Genomic DNA, 22,846 nt, shown 5'->3' with positions numbered 1-22,846 from the left:
AAAAGGGAAGTGTTGTTGTGTTTTTGTGTGAAGTTGTTTTTTAAATGAATGAGGGAACATGGGCTATTCCAGTCTAGGACCTCTCCTGAGCAGATTGTTTGTTGTGCTCGGCGCTGTAGTTTTATGATATGGAAAAATGTCATCCAGCCAGTAGTCAGGGTCACTAAACTTGTTCCACTTGAGTCCACAAAAAAATCTCCTCCAGAGACATGGTTGGTCTTTGCCCAGTTTGCTAACTAGCCTCATAGCCATCCCATAATAAAAACAGTCTAATCCTTGGTGCAATAATGGTAAAGCATCTTTTTTATTCTTTGCTTAGCTTTGTCAACCTGAGCGTTACTGTGGTTGATCACGGTGGCCAGGTGGCAAACTATAATGCTAACGGTAACTGCTGATCTAAATGGACATTGAAAGAGAGATTCAATGCTGGCTTTGTTTTGATAAGACGGGTGGAAGGATCTCAGCAGCATGTAGCTAGATACAGCATTCAGAGCTGGCATCAGCACTTTGTCATGGCAATCAGCTTATATGGATATACACTAAGGGTAATGAGTCACATGCACAGGTCTTGTTAACCACAAACAACACGGCAACTCCCCACGCTCTGCTTTGAAAAACGTATTCTCTCTAAGGTATTCTTTATTGAGCCCCTGGATAAACAATCTCTGCAGGATCTCCGCTAAAGTGCCAGGCTGTGACAATGAAGCTGTGCTGGTGGTGCCCATACTGGGACTTTCTCCTGGCATGTACACAGGGCCCAAAGTTGGTGTTTTGACAGATTTCTCCCTCCCTCTATTGTGCTCACTGTATGTGGCGATAACCAGTAAAAGCAGTTACAAGCAGAAAAATGCCTAAGTATCACAACAAACGGACAGATTTATTGAAGAATTCCCAGACCCTGGCCAGAATCTGGACAAAAGGACTTTGGTGGGGTCTGATCATGCTGACTGCATATATAGACTCATGCTGGCATTACTAATTTGCAGTTGCTGACAGAGCAAACAGGAGATAAAGTACATTCAATAAAAGCAGTGGGTAGCTAGATGTATGGAATATTGCTGTGTGTGGAATGGGATGCAGCGATTAACAACAATACAGTGCCATGGGAACAGTGTTCTCCAAACTGCAGGCCAGTGCCCTGGAGCCAGTGCAGTTAAACAAGACAGATAGGAGTATGCAACAGCTCCATCCACAGCCAGGGCAGCACAATACCCCTTACCTAGTGCCTTTACTCAGGCTATCGCTACACTAGAGAGCTTACACCGATGCAGCAGTGCCGCTGTAAGCTCCCTCATGTAGCTGCTCTTAGGGTACGTCTATACTACCTGCCGGATCTGCGAATTGATGCCCGTACTCCACCTCGGCAGGAAGAGTAAGCGGCGTCGACAGTGGAGCCACACCAGTCGACTCACCGCCGTGAGGACGGCCAGGTAAGTCGAACTAAGATACTTCAACTTCAGCTACGTGAATAGCGTAGCTGAAGTTGCGTATCTTAGATCGATCCTCTCCGCTAGTGTAGCCCTCTCCCATCAGCTTTATTAATCCACCCCCAACGAGTGGCAGCATCTGTGTCAGCGGGAGAAGCTCTCCCTCGTCAGAGTGCTGTCAATGCTGGCGCTTAAGTCGGTGTAGTTTATGTCGCTCAGGGGGGTGGCTTATTCATACCCCTGAGTGACATAGGTTATGCCAACATAAGTGATATTGTAGACATAGTCTCAGAAGCAATTAAATAGGCCTGACAGAGATTTGGCTGCAACCTTTGCAGCTGGGGCTGTGCATGCAAATGTTAAATGTGATTACTTTGTGTGAATATGGCAACATATAATTACCATAGAACCCAGTTTATCCAAACCTCCATTATGCGGCTCTTATTAACCGAACCACCCACGCATACACAGGATCATGGGACACTGACATCACCTCCATCGCATGCCATGTTTTCAGTCTTGTAAATTATTGACACTACTAAGCAAAAACGCGTAGTGCTGTCATTGGATGCTAAATTAGAGATTATTAATAAAATAAAAAAAAGGAGAGTCACTAGCAAAAATACCCCAAAATTATAGCATTGGATAAAGCACAGTACTGGACATCAAACACAATGCAGAGGAAATTCTTAAATATTGCGTGAATAACTCTGCATACTGGAAGACCATGAAGCAACTGAACAATGCTGGTCTAAATGAAGCCCTTTATCTGTGGTTTATACAGGCGCGAGAGAAAGGCATTCCTATTAGTGGTCCTTCACTATGCGAGAAGGCTTAAGGCTTTCATTAGGGTTTAGAAGGAGACACATGTTTCTCTGCTAGTCAGGGCTGGCTCGGTCAGTTTAAAAAGCATCACGACATCCGACAACTAACAGTCACCAGGGAAAAGCTGTCTGCTGATTCAGGAGTTATTTCTGATTATAAAAAAAAAAAAGGCAAGTATCTTAGCTGAGCACAACTTGTCACTGGAACAGATTTACAACTGTGACGGGACTTGCTGCCAGAATGGAAAGATCTGCGCCTGGCTACAAATGGAGCAAAGAACATTTGACAGCCCTGGCCTGTGCTAATGCTAGTGGCACATACGAGCTCCCATTAATTATCATTGGTAAAGCAATGAATCCATGTGTGCTTAAAAATGCAAAAATGGATGCTTTGCCTGTCCTCTACAAATCACAAGGAAAAACATGGATGAACAATGTTTTGTTTCATGATTGAGTTTTTTAAAACTTTTGTTCCAAGCATGCGAGCTCATGTGAACAAAAACAGCATCCCATTGAAAGCTATCTTATTGCTGGACAATGCAGTCGCTCACCCTGATGACAGAGGGCTCACCTCCCAAGATGACCTGATCTTCTGGGTTTTTTTTTTCTCCCTCCAAATGTAACTTCTCTGTGCAGCCTATGGACCAAGGCATGCTGGAAAGTCTAAAACAACGCTATCAATAGGATCATCTTAATTGACTACTGATGTCTAATGAAGCAGCTGAGAATAAAGGCAATATGTTGCAGCACTGGAAAAAAATCAATATCAAGGATGCTAGTTACAGGGTTGCAGAAGCATGGGAAGACATCTCCAGGTCAACCTTAGAAACACTGAGGAAAAATCTGTGGCCTGAAGTTATTGCTGACACTCAGAACAGTCACCGGGCAGCTGCAACAACAGCTTTGGCAGGTGAAGAAGAGACCAGTGCATTTGTGGATCTCCTCCATAAGACTTCCTCACTGCATAGAAGTTGACCAAGATGATCTTGCAGATTGGCTTGAAAATGATGCGAACTACCCTGGCCATCCATTACTGGATGGTGCCAAAATCTTATAGACTGTACCAGATGCTGACAGCGACTATTCAGCTGAAGAGTCTGCTGAGGAAGAATTGATGGGAAAAAATTCTCACTGTGATGCTGCAATAGCAGGAAACCTCTTCCTTCAGTACTTGGAGCAACAGCCCAATACTGACCCCTCTGAACTGCTGTTGATGAAGCAACTCCATGATCGCACAGTGAAGAAGAGAACCTCTCATCTGAAACAACGCAAACTGTCAGATTTTTTTCCAGGCATTATAAATGTGAGTGCTGCTGTACCTACCACTATGGTATGTACTGTACTTTCTGCATATCACGTGTTGTTACCATTAGTATTGCTGTTACAACTTGAAAAGATCATTTCTGCATTTTTTTAAAACTGATACTCTTTACTAGAAGTAATGGTTCGTATACGCTGTAAATAAGGAAGGGGGTTACATTTTAATGCTTTGTAATGATTATCATTTTTGCATTTTTTTAAAAAAATTGTACTCTTTTTGTGATGTTATGTGTACATAAGCTAAATAGAGATGGTAACGTGTGTAACATTAAACAGACTATGTAGACCAATGTTTATCAACCTAGTGTCACAGAACAGATTTAGGAGGTTGCAAGTACAGAGCCAGTATTAGGGAGTGGCAAGCAAGGCAATTGCCTGGCACCTCACGCCACAGGCCCCAGGAACCTAAGTTACATGCTTCAGCCAGTGATGAGCTCCCAAAAATCCTAGTAACCAGTTCCCTACCGGGTCCTCGGTGGCACTTCGGAGGTCTTAACTTGCTCCGTTTTTTTCGGCAGCATTTCGGTGGCGGGTCCTTCACCCGGAACGAGTGAAGACACCCCCCCACCCCGCTGCCGAAGTGCTACCGAAGACCTGGTAGGGAACCACGCGGTGAGTACAAGCCCCACGTGCCCATCTCCCCCAACCCACGTCCTGCCCCCGACTGCCACGCTCAGAACCCGCAACCCATCAACCCCCCACCTCACTCCTTGTCCCCTGACCACCCCCTCCTGAGACCAGGAGTGAAAGTAAGTCCAGTGACTTACCGGTACACTGGGGCCAGCTCTGGCCCCCAGAAGGGGCGTGGCCTAGGGCAGAAGGGGCATGGCTGAGGGAGTCAGAGCCAGTTCCCGCCCAACCTGTAAGGTAAGTGCCGCCGCCACCCCCACCCCCCCCGTCTGCCCTCCCGTGGTAGCAGCAGCAGCAGCCTTGGGCTCTGGGGGCTATTTAAAGGGCCTGGGGCTCCCCTGCTTCTACTGCCCTGACCCTGTAAATAGCCACAGGAGCCCTGGGGAAGTGGCGGGGCTTCCACGGCTATTTAAAGGACCAGGGCGGCAGAGACAGCTGGAGCACCGGACTTTTTAAATAGCCCCCAGGGCCCCACAGCTCTACCCCAGGGCTCCTGCAGTGGGGCTCTGGTGGCAATTTAAAGGGCCTGGGACAGGACAGACCCATGGACCGGAGTTTGCCTACCCGCCGGCCCCTTTAATAACCGGTTCTACATCGGCTTCTAAATTTAAAACCAGTTCTTGCGAACTGGTGCAAACCGGCTCCAGCTTACCATTGGCTTCAGCTCCAGGCACAGGGTTCCAGCTGTCAGCCGTGGGCGGCAAGGCTCGGGCTGTCAGTTGTAATTTAAAATCTGATCCTAGCCTGTAATATTCCAATAGTTTAAATTTTCTAGCAGTGATGTCTCAGGCAAGGCCTGACTTAAGTGGCCTAAGGGGAAAAACGGTTTTAAATGTCCTAAACATTCCCTAAACCTGCCAGGGTTGCTCCTTCTAACTTCAGCAACTGCTCCTTCCCTTTCCCGCAGAAAATCAAATACTGGGTGACTTGATCACGCGCTCCCCCTCCTTATTACAGTTATGCTGATCCAGTTAGGGCACAGAAACAATACTATGTGGCTAAGGTGACTATTTAAACAGCAGTAAGAGTGCATAACAAATACAGGGAGCGAACAACTTTCAAAGAGGTCATGTGCAAAAAAATTTCAGCCTGAATAGTTTCAACTGTTATTCATAATTGTTCAAACTCTGAACAATTCACAAACAGGAAAAAAAGCCAAAATGTGGACAAAGTGTTCACAATGAATAGTTTGACCATCTCTACTCTTGGTGCATTAACCCCAGAGCCAGTTGGAAAAACTTTAATGGAACCATATTGCACTGGAATTTGCAGCTCTGTTGAAATTCAAACATGTCGCAAAATCAGGTTGATTTTACCACTGTTTCATTGCAGAAGAAAAATGTGGAAAAAAGTTCAGACAGTACTGAGATGTCCCATTTCAACATTTTTGGAACAAAATATTTAGATTTTTTTTGTTTTGAAATTACCTTTGTTTTAATTTTTTTTAAATGTTGTATTATAATACAAAACAGCCAATGTTGCAAAGTTTCGATTTCATCAAAATGAAATGTTTTGATTGACCCAAAACAATTTTTTTTGTTTTTTTCCTTTGTGGAGAATTTTAAAATGTTTTCATTATAATTTGGAACAAAGCCGAACTTTGAAATCCTTTGCAAAATGGAACTTGCGTCTACCACACACAGCTCCAATTACTACCTTTATGACTTGAGATGGAACTGAGCTGCAAACTTTAGATCCACACCCAAAGTCTTCTGACAATCAGATGAGGTGAAATCCATCCCTTTCGGTTTAGAATTCTGTAGAGATCTGTGCCTGCTGTAACAATTGGGTCAAGATCCAAATATTTCTGTAATTTGAGGTTTTTTTGAATCCAGGATTTTGGTTCAGATCTATTTTCACTTATTATATTAGTGTGTTTCTGCTGCTGGTGAAAGAGAAGAAAATTTTATTTTAGTGCACTGTTATTGGAGAATACCCAGGGATTATTGTGCATCAGTGACATATATTGTTATGTAAAAGTGGACCTGTCAGGATACTGGGAGTTTTTGAGAGAGAGGCCCAGTGCAGCGGGGCATGCTGCTAAAGAATATGAGAGAGTCAAAGAATTGGGGGCAGTGGCAGGGCTGAGAGAAATGTCAGAAGTAGGCAGTGAAGTGAAATGAGATAGCAGCACAGAGCTTTCAGCTGTGGAACAGAAAGTGAGTTATTAGTGGAGAACAACTCAGGCGTGGTCTATACTAGCAACTTATAACTAGCAACTTGGTATAACTACGTTGTTCCGGGGTGTGGAAAAGCCGTACCCCATAGCGACGTAGTTATAGTGACCTAACTCCCAGTGTAGACAGCACTATGTCGATGGGAGACCTTCAGTCAGCACAGCTACTGCCTCTCGGGATGGTGGAGTACCAACAGTGTGGATGTAGATAGTGTTTCCACTAAGCACTACAGCAGAACAGCTACATGGCTGCAGCATTTTAAGTGGAAACAAGCCAGTCAGTGTCGGAAAAGGGAGCTACATCGGTAGATCTGTGCAGACAATTCTAATACAAGTAGGCCCAATTTCTGCTCCCAATGAAAGCGGGCAGCATTTGATCTACACCATCACTCACTGCTTGGCTCCAGTCTTTACTTATTTTCAGGAGCTGGTTATCCCATTAACTGTTGTATTTTCACAGCAGGTAGAAACTATTTTAAAGCTCTGCTATTAAGAAATCTAGACATGTTCAAGACAATTTTTTGCTACCTGCATATCCTATACTTGTGTTACATCTTATAAACATTGTATGTTTACTTGCAGATACCTAGTAGATGAAATTAAGAAAAGAGAAGGATTCCAGCTTCTGTTGGAGGTAGGTGACTATAGAACTGAGTTTGTGTTTTTGTCAAATGCCAGTCTGTATTTTGGGTGCTTATTTAATAAACTTGGTAAATTGCTGATGCACAGAAGTGTTAAACCACATCATATTGTCCATATTTCACATAATCAGTCCGTCCATTTCCCTTGCTTCTGGGGTTGTGTAGGCACTGGAACCTATGGCTTGAGTAATCCCCATGTATGGCAATGGGTAGGGTTGCAAAAGGACCACCCATGCTAGAGCTATGGCTAAGAACTAGAGCTGGTTGGAATTTTTCAGTTAAAACTTCTGTCCTGAGAGTGAACTCTTCTTCATTTAAAAAAAATAAAAATAAAATAAAACAATCCCCACCCCCTTCACCGTTTCCCCTGCACTCCCAAATTTCCAGTGTAGAACAACTGGCACTTTTCAACCAGCTCTACTGATAACTTTTTTTTCCTTCCAATTTACTCCATGGCAAAGTAAGTTGATGAAGATCCTGTTTGCAGAGTATGTGCTGAGCAGCAGGGGTCTCCACTCCTGCCCCTGCTCAGCTCTTTGGCCAATGAGATCAGCACCTGGGGACATTGAGGAGGGGAGTCTATTTAGAGGAATCTTCAGAGCGGGTGTGGGTGTGGGTGTGGAGCAGCAATGGGAGAAGGAGCAGAGTAGACAGGAAGATGGGGAGTAACAGGATGGTGGAAGCATAAGGGGAGAAAAAAGGGGCAGGAGGAGAAAGGGGACAGCAGACACGTGAAGAGCAAAAGGGTAGAAAGAGAATTAAAAAAACAGAAATGAATTGTTTAAAATTGTAATGTGGGCTTATACGTGTGCTTTAACTATCATGGTTGGAGTGGAAGCTGAAAGAAACTGAAAACATAATTTTTTCCCAGTAAACTTCTGCTTATTTGGAAAGAGCACACTGGGAGTGGTGGGGGGATTATCCTGTGTAACAAGGGGTTTTGGGGATGGTTTTGTGGCTTGTCTCAAGCCTGTTTGAGTGGCCAGGTGTCCTGGAATTTGTAGTCCAGAACAACTGGTAGGAATTGTAAACAACTCAGCAGCAATAAGTGCTGGGAAAGGGAAGGCAGGGATGTAAAATAGCTCAGGAAAGAGGTCAGATTTGATGTGGGGTCCTCTACAGAGTGAAAAACCTGGAGAGAGCAGCCATAGCTGCTGGTGAGCCCCTCCAGTGAAGGGGTGCCAGGAGTATGGGTGGGGCTGTGGGAAGGAGGAACAGGTGGGAAGAGGCCTGCAGAAGAATAAGAACCCTAAGGCGGGGTAAGCTGCCCATTTGGGAAAAGGCTGCCAGTGACCCAGAAGTGTCAGTCCTGCACCGAGGGTGAAGGTTTAGGTTTGTGCAAGGAAGCCCATGAAGGAAACTATCAGGGGCAAAAGAGCTTGATGGTGGGATTAGGTAGTTGCTTATTGTTTAGAGGCTGGGACTTTTAGAGAATGTGGGAGAAAAGCTTTGCCTTCACTTGCTGCATGAAGGGATAAGATTGTTCAGACCCTGAGGGTACGTCTTCACTACCCGCCAGATGGCGGGTAGCAATCGATTTCTCGGAGTTCGATATATCGCGTCTCATCTAGACGCGATATATCGAACCCCGAACGCGCTCCCGTCGGGTCCGGAACTCCACCGGAGCGAGTGGCGGTAGCAGAGTCGACGGGGGAGCTGCGGACGTCGATCCCGCGCCGTGAGGACGGGTAAGTAATTCGAGCTAAGGTACTTCGACTTCAGCTACGCTATTCACGTAGCTGAAGTTGCGTACCTTAGATCGACCCCCCCCCCCAGTGTAGACCAGAGAGGGACTGGAAACTATGTGAAAAATGGCTAAGTGGAGCCAGTTTTTCTTGGACTTCTGTTGACTCTGGAAAAGGTAGAGTTTTTCTCACATAGCCAGAGGGTTAACCTACCCAGTGAATGAAGGGAAACTGAGGCATGCTGCATCTGATGAAGGGAAGATAAGCCACTGACTGCATGCACCCTCTGCCCTGAAACAGAACTGAGATTGAAACCCCATATTAGTCAGCTCGCGCTTCAGCTCATGAGGAAACTACTGTACGTCCGGGGCTTGATCTATTCTTATTAGAGAAATATGGGACTTTTAGAGCTGAACTTCATTTCATTCTTTGGAAGCAGGTGGCAAGTCTGCTGATCTCTTCCTGCTGGTGATGATAATATTCTCCTTGCTGATCAAAGAATGTGTTAAATGCAGTTTAAAGCGAAGCAGTGAATATAAATCGTTCCCAGTGCCCTTTCATGAAAGAATTTGGCATGGTCTAGGTAGTCTGCATTCGCTTGGGAGGAGGTCTGGGACTACCAGCGGTGTTTGCATTGGGGTATATGATGGTGTGATCTAGCTATTTTCGTCCCTATTTCAACATTTGTTCCTTCTTTTTCAGCCAGCATCAGTGGGTATAGTAGGGTTTAGTAGTGGGGAGGTATGTTCTAATCCTCTCTATCCTTTGCCCCATATAAGTAGAGCTCTGAATTGCAAAGACATGGCAGGTCACCATTAAGGCGGTGGAGTTTTTTTGGGAAGTTTAAATAGGACTGGGATGCATTAACTGTTTATCTAGATGGTGCTATGTGTCCTTCATTTGTCCCAAAAAAACCTGGGCGGAATCTGTAGGTGCCTATTGGGAAAATTTGTGAATCCTACACACAGAATCCTCATAAGTATGAAGTGTCCTAATTTTAACCAACCGTGAATGGTCATTGCTGCGAGTCTCCCAACAAAAACAAGCTCTGAATTGAGCATAAAACCTAAGAGAGATACTCAGGACCCGGGTGGAGAAGTGGAGTCTTTGTTTGTTCCAGTCACGTTCAGAAATTTTGAGAGAATATCTCCTGGACAGGACATGTACAGCACTCCAAGGAGCTTGGGACTCTTAAATGCATGGAATCCTGGCCTCAGGTCCATCATTATACCGTATGAGTACCAGGCGGTCAAAAAAATTGCCATTATAAGGGTTTTTTTAAAATGAATAATAGGGTTTTCTGAAACCAGATTTTTCCAATTTTTTTGTATTATTATTGATTTAATTTTTTTCCCTTGAAATGAAAAATTAAGGAAAAATCAAAATTTAAGTTTTAATTTTGAAATTGTGCTAAAATGTCCACCTTCTCTCTGCTTCCCTTCCCTCCTCCTCTTTCCCACTGGAAAAGGAAGGTAGTGGGGTGTGTGTGTGTGTGTGTGTGTGTGTGTGTGTGTGTGTGTGTGTGTGTAAAAACTTGAAGACTAGCCTTCCCGTCGGGGGGGGGTGGGGGGGGGAAGCAGGGGTGGGCATAGGCATTGTACAGGAGTAAGGGGGGTAAAAAAATATAAAAGTCAGTATTTGGGGCGTTTTACTATGGCAACTAAACAAAAGCCCCTTCAATCCGATGAGTGGTGTGTTTTTTTGTTTGGTGGTTTTTGTTTGTTTGTTTGTTTATTTTTTATGAAACATTTCTAAAACTCAAACGTTTTAGCTGAAAATTTTCACAGAAATATAATAGAACTTTTTGACCTGCTCTTGTGAATATGATGTGACATAAGTGAGAGAGAAATAAGCAATCATTTTTTCTCTTACTCAGCCAGAGTATGCGAACATTTGCTTTTGGTACATTCCATCAAGCTTAAGAAAAATGGAGGAAGGACCTGAGTTCTGGGAGAAGCTTCATCAGGTGAGTAGTACATGTATGGCTTACTGGTTTATTATGATTATCCCAAGGATCGGTGCAGTGCCCCAAGGATCGGTGCTGGGGCCGGTTTTGTTCAATATCTTCATTAACGATCTGGAGGATGGTGTGGACTGCACCCTTAGCAAGTTTGCAGATGACACTAAACTGGGAGGAGTGGTTGATACACTGGAGGGTAGGGATAGGATACAGAGGGCCTAGACAAATTAGAGGATTGGGCCAAAAGAAATATGATGAGGTTCAACAAGGACAAATGCAGAGTCCTGCACTTAGGACGGAAGAATCCCATGCACTGCTACAGACTAGGGACCGAATGGCTGGGCAGCAGTTCTGCAGAAAAGGACCTAGGGGTTACGGTGGACGAAAAGCTGAATATAAGTCAACAGTGTGCCCTTGTTGCCAAGAAGGCTAATGGCATTTTGGGTTGTATAAGTAGGGGCATTTCCAGCAGATCGAGGGATGTGATCATTCCCCTCTATTCAGCACTGGTGAGGCCTCATTTGGAGTACTGTGTCCAGTTTTGGGCCCCACACTACAAGAAGGGTGTGGATAAATTGGAGAGAGTCCAGCGGAGGGCAACAAAAATGATTAGGGGGCTGGAGCACATGACTTATGAGGAGAGGCTGAGGGAACTGGGATTGTTTAGTCTGCAGAAGAGAAGAATGAGGAGGGATTTGATAGCTGCTTTCAACTACCTGAAAGGGGGTTCCAAAGGGGATGGATCTAGACTGTTCTCAGTGGTAGAAGATGACAGAACAAGGAGTAATGGTCTCAAGTTGCAGAGGGGAAGGTTTAGGTTGGACATTAGGAAAAACTTTTTCACTAGTAGGGTGGTGAAGAACTGGAATGGGTTACCTAGGGAGGTGGTGGAATCTCCTTCCTTAGAGGTTTTTAAGGTCAGGCTTGACAAAGCCCTAGCTGGGATGATTTAGTTGGGTTTGGTCCCGCTTTGAGCAGGGGGTTGGACTAGATGACCTCCTGAGGTCCCTTCCAACCCTGAGATTCTATGATTCTATGATTCTGCCAGGGAAGAAGGAGAAATAGCTCCTGGATGTGCCCACCATTAACTCATCAATAGAATGTTATTTAATCCGTAGATAGATGATACTAGGATTTCTAAGTTTATTATGCTCTCTATTTAGACAAGGCTAATTAAGTTTTTCTTCTTAATGTAACAAAAGCAGACATTATGCAAGTATTCAGTTTACTATCAAAATTGTTAGCAGATGATGGAGTGGAGAGAAGAGAAACAGTATTGTCTGTATCTCTTGTCTAGACAGAGCATTCATTACCTATTTCATACACTTAACATTGTCCTTGGGACTTGTCTTGCATTATCAGTGGATAATGTAAGGGAAGAAGTGTTTAAGAATACATTTCTGATGTTAAGCAACCCATAAAAGGAAGTAGGACTAGAATGGAAAAAAAATAATGGTGAACATTTTGGTAACTTTTTGTCACTCTTATGGAAAATTACTAACATTTTGAAAATGGACTAAATTCTTTGATCAGAGTAAATTAACTACAGAGGAGCCTACAGTTAAGATTAATTAGAAAAGTAATGGAAACTGTGATATTTGTGTATTATTGAATAAGAAACTCTGAAACAAAGTGAGCCAAGCCGATTGTTGGTGGATGGCTTGTTCTGCTTTTCCTTTTAACACACATTAACTAGGCAGTAGAAATGCGAGGTGGAGTGAGGATATATAAATCCTAGACACAGCTAGGAAATCTTTTCTGCAGAGCCCAACTCTCTTCTCCCAATGGTGCTCACAACACAAAAGACCCCCTTTGAATTAAAGCAGGATACTTCTGTCTTCGGGGATGAGATCTTCTCTCCCCCAAATATATATATATTTTTTTACAATAAAACATTACTTAACACTTATACAAGCCCCATAAGCAAAAATGGGTCAGATACTCAGCTGGTGTAAGTCAGCAGAGCTCCATTGACTGCAACAGAGCTATGCTGTTTTACATCAGCTGAGGATCTGGCCCATGGCCCCTGCTCCAAGAAGCTTATAAAGTATGTTAGGTGCTCTATGGCCCCAAGTAGGGTGGGGGAAAAAAGAGAGGTTTCCATATTCTGTATCGCAAGATGCCGCACATGTTGGGTCAGATCATGAGGACCCCTTATCGCAAGATGCTTCCTCTCCCCTCCATACACAACTGTCAATGGCCTCTCACTGTAACAGTGCCTGTGCCCCTCAGGGAGCAAGACTCTGAAAATGGGGCAGGGAGGAGCATAGAAGAGGGGAGGTGATGGCCCCCCACCTTTCTCTGTGCCCACTTGTGTAGAAGGGCTGGCGCACTAGGGAGGAGGGAAGGGGTAGATATGGAATAGAGGGAGCACCTTACCGCACATGGAGAATGCCTTCCTGAGTCTCCCCAGGCTGCCCCTGGAGCAGTGCAGCTCCACGCACCACCTATCAGGGCTGTGGTGTAAATACACCTCTGCCTCGGTATAACACTGTCCTTGGGATCCAAAAAATCTTACCGCATTTAGGTGAAACCGTGTTATATTGAACTTGCTTTGATCTGCCGGAGCACGCAGCCCCACCCCCCCGGAGCGCTGCTTTACCATGTTATATCCAAATTCGTGTTATATCGGGTGGCGTTATATCGAGGTAACGGTGTACCACAACGTATCCCATTCTGTTAGCTTTGTTAAGTTAGCTTTTATAAGGTTGGCATGGGACTCTGCATGCCAGTAGAAGGTAGGTTGTAGGAAAGGATTTGAAGGAAGACAGGGAGTTTCTGTACAAAGGAAGGGAAGAGTGTTTTCCTTCACCTTCCCAATAATCCAGGGGGCTGCTCTGTGGTTATTTTATTTCTCCATCCCCAAAACTGGAGGGGGGGGCGGCAAATGTGGGACACAAAGTGCAACAGGGACTCACAGTGAGAGAGAGAAGCAGAAAAGAATATAGCTGAAAGATTCAAACACTTGGGGGTTAATGTCTTTAACATTAGTATAATTTAGTTCCATGATTCAACATTGTTGATTTAAATAATTTACAATAATTATTCTAATAATTAATAATAAACTAATTAGTAAAGAGGTGAAAGAAAAGAGGGTAGTAAGGAGTGCAATCCTTGCCAAGATATTTAAGACCTAGATAGCTGAAGATTTAAGAGGCTTGTTGCATCATGTCATCGTTATTCAGTGTGGCGATGTATACGATTTCCTTCTTAACTGCTGGCACTTCCTGAATATCTTCATTATTTCACTAAAATGAACATTAAAAAAATTAATTTACAATATGTCTTTTCATACCATACTTAAACACAGTAATTATTCCATTTAGACAAAGATCAGTCATCTAATTTTTTGATGATCTGCAAGTCTGTGAATAATTTAGTGAGGATGTATGTTAGAAATTCCTTGTGCTGTTCATTGATTTATTACACTGCATATTCAGCAATAGAACTCAGAATTGTACACTATTTTCTAAGGTTATTTATGTTTAGTGCTTGTGACAGATGCTAAGCTAACAGCACTGGGACCATATCCTCAGCCTTGCTAAGGTGACTTTCTGCCATTAGAGTGATGCAAAGTAACCTTAAAGCTTCTCTGCACTTTGGCTTTACTCCAGACTTCATGGCCACATGGTGCAGAGCATGTGTCAGGACTGGCTGAGTCCATGGCAGGATCTGATTATGATGTCACAGCTATTGTTGTCCTGCACAACCTGTTCTCTCTCAAAGCATTTTTCCATTTAATGCTTACTGTAAATTTGTACAGAATATAAAACTAGAATGCAGGCTCCTATTAAAGCAAAAATCTGTGTGTGGGTGGAGGAGGAGGAGGAGCGGGAATGTACTTTCTATACCACTAGAAGCAGATGTGATACTGCCAACAGTAGATATTCATTGGAGTGTATACTGGGGCATTTTAAAGAGCAGAAGACAATGATGGTGGAGGGGAAAAATAAGGTCAGACATTAGTAATGTAGTGGAAATGGGCTTTATTTGGAGCATTCAGCACTGTACCATAAAAGACTAAAATATTTTCAAGAGTACAGTAGCTAGAGGTCCCACTGAAAACCAGGGCCCCATTGTGCTAGGACTTGTACACATGCACAGTGAGAGAGAGTCCTTGCTCTAAAGAGCTTATATCACCTTAAATGCCTCTTGAGTGCCTGGCACACAGCACAAACGTCCGAGCAAACTGCGGATTCAAACCAAATGCTTTAAACAAGATTCTGAAAAAGTAAAGGAAGATGATAGGAGGGATTTCTTTCTTGGGCTTATAAAAAAAATAAGTGGAGTGTCCTGGTAAATGGGAAGCTTTTGTTACAATCAAATAGGAAATTACCGTGGATCTGGGTATGCTTCGCACTGCAAAATAAGGGAAATTGCTTCTAACCTGGAATTGATGCAACTCATTGGATAAAGTGACATGCCTTGAATAGCTTTGTTAGTACTGTACATGCCCCCTGGTGGTTTTTTTCCTGCTCATTCTTTTACGAATGCCCTGTAAATAGGTACAATTTAAAACAAAGGGAGCCAATGGAATATTAAGCTAATTAAAGACACGATGCTCCTTACCATGTGGGAAGGGGAAGGGAAAGGAAAGTGGAAATTTAAACCCAGCCCCCTCTACACTTCAGATGGTATCATTTCATAACTACAAATATCCATGTGTATTTGTGTTCATAAAGGGGTCAAGTTCTGGCCCCCCCATGGCTCCGTTTGCAGGGCCCCAGCAGCACAGAGGAAGGAAACTGGCTCCATCACTGTAGCTGGGGATTCCTGCTGCATGAGCGAATCCCCACAAGGCACTGAAATTGCATAGCTGGTTCCTGGTCATGCCACCCCTGCAGCCTCCTGTCCAGGGATGTGTTGGGGAGGAGAAGGGGTTTGTCGGGGTGCAGCTGGAGCATGTTGCATTCCAGCTCTCCTCCACTGACCAATGACCTTGCCAGCTGGTATAGTTTAGAGGAGATTGCAGGCTGCTCCAAACCCTGCTGGTCCTGGGACAAGCATAAAACCAGCACCAAGAAAAGGGAGAAGTAACTTTCTTCTGGTTGATTCCCTATTCTACTGGCCCATTGGAATCTGTGCTCAGAAGAGGATATGGGCCATCATTTTATGTATTCATGTAGGATGAAATTTATCCCAGTGCAGAGAACCAGTGGAACATACTAGACGCCATATAAGCCCATAAGGCTGGATTTAAGTGATGTAATTGACCTTGTGGTGGGTCCTTTGCACTGGGGTGAATTTCATCTATATTGTATTTCTAAACAATGTATGTTAGAGCATCATATTCCTGTCACGTCAGTATGGCTTCTATACAAAATTATTTTAGTTCTGATACTGCCCTTTCAGTCTGAAAGTTTATTGGGATTTTGCCTTTTTGTGTTTGGATGCTGTCCTTTATAGGATTTTTTGGTCAAGTTTTACAAATGTTAGTTTGATTATATTTCAATGACCAGAAGGCACAGCATTTTATGAGTGTAAGAGACTTTTTCTGCATTCGTATGTAGCTGTGCTATAAAACCTGAACCTTGGTGTGTCATTTCCCCCTTTATCCAGACTAACTCCTTCCCCACTCCTACCCACCCTTGGAGAAAAACATGTTTCTGATTAGCGGCTACTAGGTAGGTAAAAGAGCCTGTCACACAAGTAGTGTTCTGATACATTTATAGACTGAAAAGCTGTCTATCAATGCAGAAATGTAAGACCGTTGAAATAGAGTTGCCTTGGCAACTTCTGAGTCTTGTAGTACTAATCAAATACAAATCAAGGGCCCAATTCTGCACACCCAAAATATCCATTGACTGCAGTAGGAGTTTTGAGTGAGCAAGAAATGCAGGACCTAGAATAATCTGGACGACTAATATTTGCTCCTTCATTATTTATCTTAGGACAGCAACAAATTAATGGCATAGTTAACAGCTGCTACGTTAAACAAGAAGGCCCAGTCTTTGCACAGCCAAATGGCCCCTGTAAGTTTTGTCTGCATATGGTATGCAGGATTTGGGCTCAGAGTGTTGTCTCTTTTACCCCATTGCTCTCTTGGTATAATACTTTACATTTCCCTTTTCCTCATTAAGAAATTGACTTAAAAATGTGTACTTCAGGAGAGTAGGTGTTGCAGTCCTGATTCTGTAAACCCTTGTTTACATGAGTAATTCTTAATCTCAGCAAAGCATCATGGGCTGTAGAATCAGTCTGTGTGAGCCAATGAGTCCCCATATAAGGACTCATCCAACTCCCATTAAAATAAATGGAGAGATTTGCACTGAAATCCATGAGAGTTGGATTGGCCCAGTAGTCATAGCTATGATGGATTGGGAGTTGCTCTGTAATAATTAATATTAATATTGTTTGTAGGGGTGTTTTCTGTATGACTATAATAGTTTAATGCAACTGGAGAATGTCTGCAAAACAGGCAGGAAAGGAAAGAATGGCTCAAAATAAGCCACCCCTTTACTTGAGACTTGTTCAGGGACAATGCCAGGACTACTAGCTTTAAAGGGTATGTCTACACAGGCAGAGTTACCATGCTGGCAGTTACATTGCCGCTCAGAGAGCGCCGAAGGGAAACTGCTGTTGTGTGTTCACACTGTCAGCTGCCTGTTCAATAGCGTGTTCACACTTGCAGTGGTGTTTGGAGTGGTGCACTCTGGGCAGCTATCCCACAGAGCATCTCTTCCTCTTCTGCCGCTAAGAGTTGTGGAAAGGTGGAGCGGGTCGCGGGGCATCCTGTGTCCTGTCCCAATGCCCCGTGATGTATTGCTTCGCATCCCAGCAATCCCTGTGCTTCTGTCTGCATATGGCGCCATCTTTCAACAGTTTGTGTACTGCGTGCTCTGCCTCTTTGGTGTGCAGGAATGGATCCCGCACTGTTGACCAATTTGCTGCTCACTCTCACTAACACGTCATGAGTGGCAGGGGAGTTATTCCTTAACTTACAAAGGCAAGAGCAGTTTGACATTGATCTTGCCACGCATAGTAGCTACAACACAAGATTGCCTGTGGCATTCACGGACGTGCTGACCACAGTGGAACGACAGTTTTGGGCTCGGGAAACAAGCACAGAGTGGTGGAATCACATTGTCATGCACGTCTGGGATGATGAGCAGTGGCTGCAGAACTTTTGGATGAGGAAAGCCACATTCATGGGACTGTGTGCTGAGCTTGCCCCAGCCCTGTGGTGCAAGGACACGAGAATGATAGCTGCCCTGTCTTTGGAGAAGTACTTGGCGATTGCACTGTGGAAGCTGGCTACTCCAGACTGCTACCGATCGGTCACTAACCAGTTTGGAATGGGAAAGTTGACCACTGGATTTATGTTGATGGAACTGTGCAGGGCCATTAATCGCATCCTGCTCCAAAAGACCTTGACTCTGGGCAACGTGCATGACATTGTAGATAGCTTTGCATAAATGGGTTTCCCTGATGGGTGTGGGGGTGGGTGTGTGTGTGTGAGATAGATGGCATGCGTATTCCAATTCTGGCACCAGACCACCTAGCCACCGAGTACATTAATCAGAAGGAGTATTTCTCTATGATTCTCCAGGTACTTGTGGATCACCTTGGGCATTTCATGGACATTAATGCAGGCTGGTCCGGAAAGGTGCATGATGTGCACATCTTTCGGAACATTGCCCATTCAGGAAGCTTCAAGCAGGGACTTTCTTCCCAGACCAGAAGATCATCTTAGGGGAAGTTGAAATGTCCCTGGTAATCCTGGGAGACCCTGCCTACCCCTTAATGCAGTGGCTTATGAAGCCGTACACGGGGAACCTTGACAGCAGCAAGGAGCGGTTCAACAGGCTGAGCAAGTGCAGAATGACTGAGTGTGCTTTTGGCCGTTTGGCTGCCTATATGGGAGGCTGGACCTGGCCAACGACAATATTCCTGAGCTTATAGCCGCGTGCTGTACGCTCCATAATATTTGTGAAGGGAAGGGTGAAAACTTCACTCAGGGCTGGACCACTGAGGCTCAGCGCCTGGAGGCTGAATTTGAACAGCCAGAGACCAAGTCTATTAGAGGGGTCCAGCGTGGGGCCAGAAGGATCAGGAATGCCTAGAGGCAGCAATTTGAAGCTGAAAGCCACTAATATTTGTTGCTGTGCTCGGGAGTATGGTGCTTGTAATGCTAGGAGTGCTTGTAATGCTAGGAGGTGATTGTGATTGGTGCAGATGATGCACTGTGAAGGTTTAAGAAAATTGCCTGTTGCTTTGCAGGGCTCTGTTTGCTTTCAATTAATGGAATAAAGATTGCTCTTAAATCAAAAGAATTCTTTTATTAAAAAACAACCACCAGAGGAGGGAGAGAGAGAGAGACAAAAAAACCCACATCAGCACTGTGGGGGATGGGGGGAGGGAGGGTCCCAGCAGAAGGTGAGGTCCCGGGATGGTTAAAGATTTGTGTATGTCCAGGTATCATATCTAGCCTTGTCCTTTGGAGTACAGTGCAGTGGGGCTAAACTGCAGAGGGATTGGTGTTGAGTGCAGTGGATACTGGGAGTCCACAGGGCTGGACTATGACGGGGCAGGAGTGGAATGCAGACTGGAGCCAGGAGGTTGATAAGAGCCACCAAAGTATCCACAATGGCCTTTGCAGTGGAGGTGGGGTTGCCACCGAGTATTGCGTCCAGCTCTTTGTAGAACCGGCAGCTCATGAGCGCAGCACCGGAGAGGCGGTTTACCTCCCACACCTTGTGGTAGGCGTTCCGCAGCTTCTTCACTTTGACCCTGCACTGCAGTGTGTCCCGATCATGGCAGTGTGTCCGTAGGTATCATAATTCCTATGGCTGGAACGCAGCTGGGACTGGACATCCTCTCCCCAAATGCTGATGAGGTCCAGCAGGTTGGCATTGCTCCAAGAGGGGGATTGCCTGGTACATGGAGCAGACATCGTCACCTAGAAAGATGCGCTGAGACCACTGCACGCATCATTGAGCAAACAGGAAGGGGACTTTCAAAATTCCCAAGGAATTTAAGGGGTGAGGCTCACCGTTAGCCACCTGCAGGCAGGGCAATAGAGTTCAAACTGATGACCAGAGAGGTGAGAACAGACATTGTGGGACACCTCCTGGAGGCCAGTTGCAGCGCTGTAATTGACCAGGGTGTCTACACTGGCACGGTAGCGCTTTAGCCCTGGTGCAGAAAGCTCTACGCCGCTCATCGGGGTGGGTTTTTTTTTTACAGTGCTGCAAGTGCGCAGTTTCTGTGCACTAAGTGGCTTGGGCAATGTGTACACCTCGGGCGTTACAGCACAGAAAGCTGCTTTACTGCGCAGAAACGTGCCAGTGTAGAAAAGGCCAAAGATTTTGCCTCCTCTCCAGCTAACCTACAAAACTGGTTTGAACCAGCATGTGAATAGGCCTGTGAACACAGGAGATCAGAAGACAGGTGGGACTAAAAAGAAACACTGAAGAAAGTGGGGTAGTTTTTCAGGGGAACCAGACTGACACTGTATCCCACTGGGGTGTCTGAAGAAGTTAAACCTTCCGAGATCACATCATGGGATGAGAAGCTATTAGGTAAGACGTGTACCTAGATTGTTTGTTGTTTTAAAATCCTTTCTCTAAATGCATTCATCATACTCTTACAATAAACAGTACTTTGGTTTAAGAAGGCTGTCTGGTCACTGTAGTTGCCACTGGTTACAGACTCCCAAAAGGGAGACTTGCAGATGTCTATACTCAGTCATACCTGTTGGGTAAGCCCCACAGTACGGTAGGCCGGGGCCCAGTCTAGGAGTGGGGGAATTGCAGAATTCGATCTTGTGATAGGTCAGGGTACAAGATCTGACACCTGAGGGGTACACTCAGAGACCAGGAATGGGACAGAGGTTCAGCTAGGCCTCTGACTGGCAATAGCCAATATTATGATAATAAGCTGGGCTTGTACTAAGGGTGTGTGTGTGTGTGTGCGCGCTTCTAAACAAACTAGACTGCTATTTCGCTCAGTGATACAATGAGGACAGTATCATTTGGTATGACAGTTGTTAAAGAAGATACATTTTTTATTTTATAATTAATAGTACATAGTGTACTAAGTAGAGGAGTAAACCTGTATAATTTAGCCACATATAAATTACTGTAGAAGCAGCAAAGAATCCTGTGGCACCTTATAGACTAACAGACGTTTTGCAGCATGAGCTTTCGTGGGTGAATACCCACTTCTTCGGATGCAAGCAGTGGAAATTTCCAGGGGCAGGTGTGTATATATAAGCAAGCAAGAAGCAAGCTAGAGATAACGAGGTTAGATCAATCAGGGAGGATGAGGCCCTGTTCCAGCAGCTGAGGTGTGAAAACCAAGGGAGGAGAAACTGGTTCTGTAATTGGCAAGCCATTACTGTTAAGGAACAGCACAATAGCATATATTAGAGAAAATTATAGTAATGTTGTAGTGTCTCACTAGATAGGGATCTGCTTTCCTGGATGACACACTTCTGAAAATAGATTTATTATGTAACTCGGCTGTAAAGGTTTGTTGTTGGCTGTGAATTAAAAGACTTAGCAAGGATTTTTTTAAATATCAAAGAAATCTGGTCATTTGAGTGGTAAGATGTAAAAATGGCATATTAGTTTGGCTTCAGTAAATCAAAATTGACATTTTTTATTTACAACACAATTCTGCATATAACCAGGTAATTTAAAGTTACAGGTCTTGGGCACTCTTTTGTGCACTAGTATGTAAAAAGCAGTGCTAGGTCAAAGGACAAGTCAGTTTTAAGGTCTGACTACTCTAGAACTACTAGAGATAAGTATCAGAGAGGTAGCCGTGTTAGTCTGGATCTGTAAAAGCAGCAAAGAGTCCTGTGGCACCTTATAGACTAACAGACATTTTGGAGCTTCGTTGGATGCACGAAAGCTCATGCTCCAAAACATCTGTTAGTCTATAAGGTGCCACAGGACTCTTTGCTGCTTTTACTAGAGATAGAAACCAAAGCTTTATATGTTGAAAACTTGAGTCCCATTTCACAAAAAGTATAATTTGTTAGGCCCGCATCCTGCAAATATTTAAATATATCCTTAATTTCAGTAGGCCTATGCATATGTTTAACTATGTGCATCTTCAAAAGTGTTTGCAAGATTAGTGCATTAATCTCTAATCTAAGGAATCTCCTTCCTTAGAGGTTTTTAAGGTCAGGCTTGACAAAGCCCTGGCTGGGATGATTTAGTTGGGAACTGGTCCTGCTTTGAGCAGGGGGTTGCACTAGATGACCTCCTGAGGTCCCTTCCAATCCTGATATTCTATGATTCTAATTCATGTTGCTCGTGGGACGACGGCTGGTAGCATCCTGTTGGAATTGAGAAGAGTGGTGGGGAGAGGGAAGCAAGTTGCTAATCAGAATAATGTGTATGCATTTTTAAGGTGTAATAGACTTGGGCTAGAAACACTTTGGACCACTGCAAATGCTTTCAGGACTGACACACTCCTCTAAGAAATGATCCTGGACCTGTGATCAGAATGAGTGTGCGGGGAGGTCAGGGAGGGGAGGCATGGACATTTGGATATAATCCTCATGTATTGGGCCTGATCTTGTGCTCAGATTAGTCTTTGCTATTAACTTCAATGGAGGCAGAATTGAGCCATTTGCAGATATAGGGTGAAATTTATCTATGGCTGACTCCTATCCCTGCATGCATGCTTTTATTGATGCATAATATTTGTTTCAAAATAGCTTAATAATAACAACTCTTGGGCATGTTTTGCCATATTCATCAGCATTGCAGAATCTGTTTGCTATTGCTGTAGAGATGAAATGGAACAAAAATTACATGTTTTGCCACAGAGATTCCAAGAGGCTTTCAGGAATTGCTCATCACGCTTTTCAAATATGATGATTTTTATCAGACTTATCTAGAATAAATGTTACTGTTCTCAAAATGACGGTGGTAGAACTAGGTTAGGAGTAATGGTGACTCTCTAGCGGCACTGAGTTAAAACTCATTTTTTGGAAAAAGATGTTGGATTATTACATCTCCTGCATTTGCCAGCTTCTCTCTGATAAGCACAGTCAACATCTTATTACTTAATTTACTCTCAGCTACTTAAAAAAACCCCAGAAACTAGGGCTCCCAGGCAGCAGAGGATTTTATGTCTGCAGTATGATTTTGCAGAAAGTAATTTTTTTGTCATTCCTGCCCTATTTGCAGTCAAATATCTTCCATTCTGAGGCTTACATATTAGCTA

General features: G+C 44.2%; 1 protein-coding gene across 5 annotated transcripts in view; it reads left to right on the top strand.

Moving 5' to 3' along the window:
* GADL1 (glutamate decarboxylase like 1) overlaps positions 1-22,846 on the top strand; it is a 121,453-nt gene that overhangs the window by 64,796 nt on the left and 33,811 nt on the right. For all 5 annotated transcript variants that reach the window (XM_039526411.1, XM_039526410.1, XM_039526409.1 and 2 more), the window contains 2 exons: positions 6,960-7,011; positions 10,580-10,669. In XM_039526411.1, coding sequence (XP_039382345.1) covers positions 6,960-7,011; positions 10,580-10,669 — 142 coding nt within the window. The remainder of the gene's footprint in view (positions 1-6,959; positions 7,012-10,579; positions 10,670-22,846) is intronic.

The sequence above is a fragment of the Mauremys reevesii genome, linkage group 2 (genome assembly GCF_016161935.1).
Source record: "Mauremys reevesii isolate NIE-2019 linkage group 2, ASM1616193v1, whole genome shotgun sequence".
Classification (NCBI taxonomy): domain Eukaryota; kingdom Metazoa; phylum Chordata; order Testudines; family Geoemydidae; genus Mauremys; species Mauremys reevesii.
This window is presented reverse-complemented; position numbering and strand designations above follow the sequence as displayed.